This window comes from Galeopterus variegatus, unplaced genomic scaffold (genome assembly GCF_000696425.1).
Source record: "Galeopterus variegatus unplaced genomic scaffold, G_variegatus-3.0.2 Scaffold1871, whole genome shotgun sequence".
Taxonomy (NCBI): domain Eukaryota; kingdom Metazoa; phylum Chordata; class Mammalia; order Dermoptera; family Cynocephalidae; genus Galeopterus; species Galeopterus variegatus.
The window spans coordinates 308715-318126 of record NW_007727982.1 but is presented as its reverse complement, the minus strand read 5'-3'; the positions used below and the strand labels follow the sequence as shown (position 1 = coordinate 318126).

General features: G+C 34.0%; 1 protein-coding gene across 1 annotated transcript in view; it reads right to left on the bottom strand.

The window, feature by feature from the left end:
• Positions 1-9412, bottom strand: part of POLR3G (polymerase (RNA) III (DNA directed) polypeptide G (32kD)) — a 30885-nt gene that overhangs the window by 16996 nt on the left and 4477 nt on the right. Inside the window, exons 3-4 of the mRNA XM_008579374.1 lie at positions 2855-2911; positions 1214-1264 (exon numbers count right to left, since the gene is read on the bottom strand). Of these exons, the coding sequence (XP_008577596.1) occupies positions 1214-1264; positions 2855-2911 (108 nt within the window). The remainder of the gene's footprint in view (positions 1-1213; positions 1265-2854; positions 2912-9412) is intronic.

Sequence of the window (9412 nt, the reverse complement as noted above, 5' to 3'; positions counted from 1 at the left end):
GCCGGTCACGAAAAAAGACAAAAAAAAAAGGAGAAAAAAAAAAAAAAAGAAAGAAAACCCAAAATGGTTTGGCAAGTCCTATTTTTATAAAAAATGTATTTTAAGAACTTCCACAAAAACACCTCAGTCTTTCCTTGTTATAGTATAAAAATCTTTTCATCTTAGTTTCCAAAAGATTTATATTATTAATTAATTACAGGAAAAGAACTGGACTCTATTTTGATATTGTGAAAACAGGAAATTTATCCTTAATAAAACCTGAAAATAGAAAATTTATCCTAAAAAAAAAAAAGTGGGATAGGGAGATAGCCTTTAAAAATTATTTTAACATTGTTGTTTTTGATTACCTGAATATCTGAATGAGAAGACACGCAGCTAGTGTCTGCTGCAGAATTAATTGATTGCTTGCTTGGTGTACAGGGGAAAAATCCACACACATTTGGTCATGGAGGTCTTCTGTGTTGTTTTTTCCAAGGAATATTCAACAGCTATTTTTATAACTCAAAGGAACCATAAATAACAAGACTGAACTGAACTCAGGATTTTCCTTCACAAACCTGGTCTTTCTTCAATGTCCCTCCCCTTTTCTCATCTTGGGAAACTCCTACTCATCCTTCAATCTTAACTCCAATTCATTTCTTCAAAGTACCTTTCCTGGACCTCCCAATGAGGACAGTGTGTTTTTGTTTAATGTTTTTACTCCATTTGACGACAAGGTCCATGAGGGCAAGGATTATTCCCACTTTGCTCACTGTTTTATCCCCCTCAGCACAGTGTCTGACAATAGTGTAGATACTCAACTATTCAGTAAATGGAATTGCTAAAGAACAAGGAAAAGGAAACATGCATTTTGGTATTTTTATATACAACATAAAGTTCTATTCTAACAGTTCCCCAATTTTAAAATCTTTTAGTTAATAACTTAGAATGCAGCCAGTATCATCATTATAAATATGCAGATATACAAACAAAAAGGTCTACTTAACTGAAAAGTCTTTCCTAGCACATCAAAATTCCACAATTAAAAAAAGAACAATAACTAAACAAACAAAAAAATCCAAGCAAGAACACCAAGTATTAGCAAAATAATCAAAATGCCAAACATATTTTAAGAAAAAGCATTCAGTGTAACTGTAGGTTGACAATTCCATATTAATAGAATTTAAGCAATAAACTTTTCCTACCCGAATTACTATTATATTAGTCAATGTACCTTTTTTGCATTTTTTCCTTGGCATCAACTCTCTTGGGAGTCTTCTCCAATCTGTGTAAACAAAAGAAGAAATATAAAAATTGCAGTTTTTTCTAGGAATCAGTGGCATTGGATATAGCCATTTAAAGAACACAATGACAGTTGACCATACAATGATAATAAAATTTCTTAGCATCTAACTGTACAGATTTAGCCTGAAACAAAACAAAACAAAATAGACAGTGATATACTTTCTCCTATAAAGAAAAAAAGTTCATTAAAATAGTCCTGAAATAGCAGTATAAAATTTGTTGGGAACAAAATCTCACAGTAATTGTTTGCGTGTGTTAGGATTACACCTATTATTTATTATTTCACTACTTTGTATTTTGTAAATTTTTTATAGTTGATATATATTTCTTCTGTAATGAAGAATTTTTTCCCCAAGTTAAAGTATGTGACCACATTCCCAAAAGATGCAAAGTGAAATAAACAATTCTAATAATCATCTGAAAACTTTAAAATTAAAAATATAAATAGCTTGGAAAAAAAACCTCCCTCCAATAAATGATTTTGCCTATATCAGCTAAATAATTCCTTTAAATTTTCAGTTTCTTTTAATTTTTAAGCATAAAGTTAAACAGAAAATTGAAGCAACAAAAAAATGGATTTAAAAATATTGCCTAATATAGAAACTTCAGTGCATTTGTAGAAAAACTTAATTCTCAAGTCATTTTAACTGAATAAATTTTGCTTTGAATGTATTTTAGTTTTTATAAACTACTCATAGAAGATCATTAAGAAGTATGTGAACAGAATCATTTGGGAGATGATTATTAATGAAATAGAAGAAATGAAAGACCTCGGAGAGAGTTTCCAGGGGGCCCCAACCTTACAAACAATCACCATTGAAAAAGACAGAGCACTATAACCTGTGAAAGCGATAATGCTGTCAATGCCATTTTTCCTTTCACATAAGGGCAGTTTCTATAAAACACCAAGGACAGAAACATAAAAGGAAAGTGAAATAAAATGAGGAAACCTAGTAGTAGATTCTAGTAATACCAGACAAGTGACCCCACAGGGCACTTCATTTCTATAGCAAGGGTTTTCCATTTGCAAAATGAATGAGCTGAATGAGATTTCCCACCCTGTCTATATCCAAGGTAAAACTTTTGAATGTTGAAAACAAAATTCTTAGGTATGGCTCCTGTTAAAAAGACATCTTAACAACTCAAAATAGTCTATGTCTTCTTGAAAGAAAGGAAGATCCCTGAGCTTGGCTTAAAATATCTTTAAAACTAGATATTTGCTTTCTCCTCAAAAGATCTAAAATCTCTCAGGAGCAAAGAAGTGCTTTTTGGTACTACAAATTAAAATTATGACTGTGGCTAATTTAATTAGATAATCCACAATGGTTTGGCAAGTCCTATTTTATAAAAAATTTATTTTAAGAACTTCTATGAAAACACTTTAGTCCTTCCTTGTTATAATATAAAAATCTTTTCATCTTTGTTGACCAAAGATTATATTATTAATTTATTACAGGAAAAGAACCAGACTCTATTTTCCTATTGTGAAAATGGAAAATTTATACCCCCCAAAATGGAGTAAGGAGATAGCCTTTTAAAATGATTTTAACATTGTCTGTTTTGTAATCACCTGGTATCCATTCTTCTTTGTGTAACTTCATATATCTTTTACTATATCGTTCAATATCTAGGTGAAAAAAAGAATAAAGAATTAATTAGAAAAATCAAGAATAAATGTGAACTTCAGCCACTCCTATAAAATAATTAAAAACACCACATAACATCTTTTATTTCACATACTGTCAGCCCTTTATATCCTCAACTAACCACAACTGAAAATATTAAATAAATAAGTCTAAAGTAACAATACACGAATAAAAAAAACAAATAAAAAACAGTGTAATAACTGTTTACATAGGATTTACATTGTATTAGGTATTGTAAGTGATCTAGAGATGATTTAAAGCATACGGGAGGACGTCCATAAGTTACATGCAAATACTATGCCATTTTATATCAGGGACTTGAGCATCCTCAGATTTTGGTATCCACGGGGGTCCTGGAACCAATCCCCACATACACTGAGGGACTACTGTAGAGGGAATTTCTTACATTTGTACCTAATGTGTTCCTAAACACATAATGAAAAGTTCAATGAGAATGACATGCTTAAGAAGCAGCTGGATATGACTGGCTGGGGACAAACAGAGACTTAAACCTCAATTAAAGTTCTTAGAATCCAATAACCTGAGTCAGATCATGAAGCTACCTCATACAAGCATATAGAGCAGGGAGGTCTACGGAGCATCTTCTACTTTATTCTTGCTGACACTGACCCTGGTGTAACTGGGATACATTAAGTACTAGAATCCAATAACCTGAGTCAGATCATGAAGCTACCTCATACAAGCATATAGAGCAGGGAGGTCTATGGAGCATCTTCTACTTTATTCTTGCTGACACTGACCCTGGTGTAACTGGGATACATTAAGTATCTAACGGTGTATGGGGGAGGGGGGGCTGTTTGCTCACCTCCAGCACTTAATACACACACAATTATTCCATTAGGCTCTTCAGTGAGCTACTTTTCATAACCCACTGGGGAGGAGAATGAGGAAAAGGATAGAAGCAGGCAAGGTTGGACTTGGTGAGGGGTTACCTGTTGGGGGCATGCCTGAGCAAGCTGCAAGCCTTCCTACAACTACTAACTCTCCCCACACACCTCCTCCTCCCCCAGCTTGCTAAAACTAGTAGAGCCATAACTGTGGCTCTTGCTTCTGATTTGTCCCCCTTACCACAAGAAAAACCCTTAATGAGGGCCCACACCCTTTCCTGGTTAGCACAAGTTGGTAAGCAACACCATCACACAATAGCTTGAAACCATGGTTCAACATAAAAGATGGTTTAGGTTAGCCACGAAAAGGGAAGGTAATACAAAAGATGAATATATAAAAATCAAGGGACAAATATTTAATGATTTTTCTTCTATGTCAAGCAAATACTTCCAAATAATACAACCATATGTTAGAAAAAGATAACTAAAATAAATAGATCAGAGACCAAGAGATATTTAACTTTCTAGGCTTTTCTAGGTACTTAACTATTTGAAATTTACCCAAATTTCAGGTCAAATGTGTAACTAATCTTGCCCTCAAGTTTTTCACCTTTAAAAAGAGGTCAGCACCAGGTTTTTCAAACAATGACTACTTTTTTAGAATTTTCTCCAAGACAAATTCAATGTTTTGAAAAATTTTAATCCTCAGTATACCAGGAAAAACAGTCTTTACCATTCATTATCTGGGTCCAGTAGACCATTTTTCCTATTTTTAAAATATCTTTAATCTACTTTCCAATAATTTATAGAAGAGTAAGAGATACTGAAAACCAACTATTGGAACCCAATTGAAAAGGGACAAAGAATTTGAATAGGCATTTAACCAAAGAAGATACACAAATGACAAACAAGTATACGATGTTCAACATCACTAGTCACTAGAGAAATTCAAATCAAAACCACAATGACATACCACTGTACACCCACTAGGAGTGGCTGGAATCAAAAAGACAATAACAAGTCTTGGCAAGGATATGGAGAAACTGGAACCCTCATATATTGTTGATGGAAATGTAAAATGGTACAGCCACATTAGAAAACAGTTTGACAGTTCCTCAAAATGTTAAAGATAGAGTTACTCTATGATCCTAGGTATATAACTGTATTAGTCCGTTTTCTGTTGTTCATACAGAGTACCTGAAACTGAGTAATTTATAAGAAAATTTAATTTATTTTTTACAGTTTTGAAGGCTGGGAAGTCGAAGGTGCAGGGTACACAACTGGTGAGGGTCTTCTGGGTGGTGACTCTTTACAGTAATGCAGGGGTGTCACATGGTAAGAATGGCAAGAGAGCTTTAATGTGCCACTTGCTCTCCTTATAAAGCCACCAGCAGCCCTCCTGTAACAACTCACTAAACCATTAATCCATTCCTCCATGAATGGGTTAATCCATTCATGACACTATGGTCCTCACAATTCAATTACCTCTTGAAGGGCCCACCTTTCAACACTGCCATAGTCTAATTTCCTACCCTCTTAACACTGTTACAATGGGATCAAGCTTCAATAAGTTGGGGGCACATTCAACCCACAGCAATATCCAATAGAAATGAAAACATAAGTCCACACAAAATGTGTATATGAATGTTCATAGCAGCACTATCCATACAGCCCCAAAGGGGACTGACCCAAATGTCCATTGAGTGATGAGTGGATAAACAAAATATGATATATCCATACAATGAAATATTATTCGGCCATAAAAAGCAATGAAGCACTGATACATACTATACCATGGACGAACCTTGAAAATATTATGCTATGTTTAAGAAGTCAGTCACAAAAGGACACATATAAGTCCATTTATATGAAATGTCCAGAACAGATAAATTCCTAGAGACAGAGAGCAGATCAGTGGTTGCCATGAGCTCAGGGAGGAGAGAATGGGGAGTGACTACTCATGGGTATGAAATTTCTTTTCAGGATGATCAAAGTGTTCTAAAAATTAGATAGTACTTTGGTTGTACAACTCTATGACTACTCTAAAAGTCACTGAATTGTACACTTTAAACAGTAAAGTACATATGTGAATTATATCTTGATAAAGCTATTATTAAAAAAGAAAAAGCAACTATTGGAAATCTTACTAAGAAATTGAGTGTAGCAAATCTAAACTTATATTCCATGTTTTACTGGTTTTGAAGGTAAATTCACCCAGAATGGGCAACATCCTTTGAATGCAGCTAATTGTGCATCAGCTGTCCTGCACAAATCTAGATTTAGTATATTGTGCAAAAAACACTGCATTTTGTATATCCTGATTCCAGATTTCAAATACATCTTTAATAGGCTCTAACTGATCATTACTTCTGGTTCTTTTTCTCACATTTACATCATCTGAACAACTCAGACTGCAAATGCATTCTAATACATTCTAGCTTATCATTACTTCCAGTTCTTCTTGTACTTGCATAATCAAAATGCAGTTCTTTAAAAAACTTTGATGGCTAATACTTTTGTTGAAGAGACAATAGCCCAGCTATCTTCTTTGCTCTATACTTGCAGAACATTTTCGTTATTAAATTTATGATCACTCACTAACATGATCAAGCCAATAAATTGTTTCATTTCTACCTAACATATTTTCTTTTAATCGTCTGCCTTTGTGCCTTTACCTTCAGCATCTGTCCAGTTACAAACCACATCAAATAAATTTCAATGCACAAATATCATAAAAGAAAAAAGTACACTCACATGTCATTTTGTCACTGGGATATTCCAGGTTCTTATTACAAAGTATTATGTGATGAGGTCCTTTTCAAAGATTAACTATATGAGAATAGCATATTTCCTTTTTTAATACTTAGAGATACATTGTTTACTCATTGATTTCTGAATTGGAGAAAATTCATCTAAGATACTATCATCTGTACACTCATACTCTGATATTTTGTTTTTTCTGATCAATTTCACCATTATCATTAGCGTCCATAGAAATGCTATCTCTTTGGGCCGGCCTGGTGGCGCACTGGATAAGTGCGCCGCTTGGGAAGTGCGGCAGCGCTCCCACCCGAGGGTTCGGATCCCACATGCGGACCGGGTCCCACTCACTGGCTGAGCGTGGTGCTGACAACACCAAGTCAAGGGTTAAGATCCCCTTACCGGTCATCTTTTAAAAAAAAAAAAAAAGAAATGCTATCTCTGTGGGCCGGCCTGGTGGCGCACTGGATAAGTGCGCCGCTTGGGAAGTGCGGCAGCGCTCCCACCCGAGGGTTCGGATCCCACATGCGGACCGGGTCCCACTCACTGGCTGAGCGTGGTGCTGACAACACCAAGTCAAGGGTTAAGATCCCCTTACCGGTCATCTTTTAAAAAAAAAAAAAAAAAAAAAAAAAAAAAAAAAAAAAAAAAAGAAATGCTATCTCTTTGCATTTATCTTCTGATTCGTCTAAGAACTGTGAAATATCTTCCTGTCAGTTTTCTTTACCATTTTGGGCAGAAAACAAAAATTTTTGAATTCTCAATTATATTCAATGAAAGCTAAAATAAAACAACTAAAAAGATGAAAGTCTCTGCAGACTTCTTTTATATCTTCTTAAAAACTGATGCAATACTTTGAACAACAGGAAAATTATGAATGATATAATAGTGATGATTTGTTTCAATATTGCACCATCCTTCTATGCAATTTCATCATTCTTCGATTTTTAATATTTTAGTCTTTTTTTTCAGCATAGTGGAGAATATGTGATAAATGATAAAATAATATCTACAATGATGAAACAGCAAGGCAGTTCAAGACACAGGAAAAAAGATCACTCAGAATCCATAATGTATTTTAGGTTTATAAAAAGGTCTAACGGGCCAATATAGTTAATGCTAAGATAAAATGAGGTGATTTTTTTTTTCTCTGTTCTTGGAAGAAGACCTCTATGAAAGAACAAAAGCTATAAATATCAATCACAAATAGTAAGAACTTCTCAAAAAGAAAGTCAAAAAATAAATTGGGTCTTATGGACCCTTATGTTACAGCAAGAATTAATAAGCCAAATTCCATTTTTTCAATAACAGACCTGGCCATATTGCAGGTAAATGTATAATTCCCATTAAGCTTTTGAAAATCTGAAAATGGCTTACAGAACCATCGCCAGTGTTGAGATCCTGTTTCTACCTCTGAGGACCCTGTCGTTCAGGAACCTGAGCTAGGAACCACTGGAGCAGATGATCTCTGTGTTCCCTTGTGGCTAAAATTCATTAAAATAATATTCATTGGTGATTTTCCTTTACTATAAAAATAATAAATTTCATTGCAAAGAAAATACTGATCATTTCTATAATAAATCCACCTAAAAACATTACAAACAAACTTCAAAGACATCACAACGTGACATGTTTATTCTGTTCCCTCAGTTCTTTATGACAGATTTCAATGACCTGAGCCAGCCACTTGACTATCAGAAAGTCTTAAGATGTCTCACCCTAATTGTTTGATAGTGTTCTCACATAATCCTAGTCTCACATAAATGCTTTAATGATTTGATAAACTTTTAAATTAGACATGTACTTTAACAACCACCACATTCAGTTAAGTAAATCTGTCCCAAAATCTATAGAAAAGACTGATTGTAAAAGGACTAAAATATACCCTGCCCTATTATTTTTTCTAATAAGAATGAACATTCATTAGTTCATTTGGCCTTGCTCTTTTAAATCTTTAAAATGAAAGCTTTAATTTCATTTTTGAACTCAAATAGATGAAAGAATGCAATATAATCATGAAAGTAAAAAAATTCAGTATTTTTGAGGTAAAATATCTCTTATCAAACCATTATAAAATTTCAAGTAGCTATGTTTTGAAAATTAAATGGACTTGTCTAAAATGCTTCCTATAATTATGAGCATAAGATCACTATATGACTTCCTTTTTGACTCTTAGCCAATTCTAAGTCTTCTAGAGACAGCAAAAATGGAATACATTTTTAATATTAATGGAATGAAATGCTACTATATGAATTTCTCGTGTTTTAAGGATGTTGTTTTGATAACTCAAAGATGATACTGATTCCCAGAATTTCAACAATCAAGGGCAGAAACTGAAAATCAATATAGTTCTACTGTGCTAAATAGCTACTCAGGAATGGGTTCCCTTCCTCTAAAACTACTTCCCACTTCTGGTCCAAGACTGTCAAGTCTTCTCCAACTCTAATTTCTCCTCTCTGTCCTTAGCATCACCAATGAATACATATTTTATATTTTCTATCATATCAGTACATAAATGGTAAACCAAAAAAGTCAAGGCTTTTAAAACTTTTAACCTAAATTTAAATAATCAGACATGCATAAAGACATATATGAGGGGGGGTCTTCAAAAAGCTCATGGAAAGATTTGTATTATCTTTTAATTCAATTTTTCCACAAAATTTTTGAAGTACTGTCGTATAATGATAGTGATCACAGCATTATACATATGAGCAAAAAACTGGAAACAAGCTTAAGTCTAATAGCAGGAAATTTGATACAATTAATGTTATATCCAAAGAATGGAATACCACATAGTCATTAAAACTCATACTTTCGGGCCGGCCCGGTGGTGCACTGGATAGTGCGCCGCTTGGGAAGCGCAGCGGCGCTCCC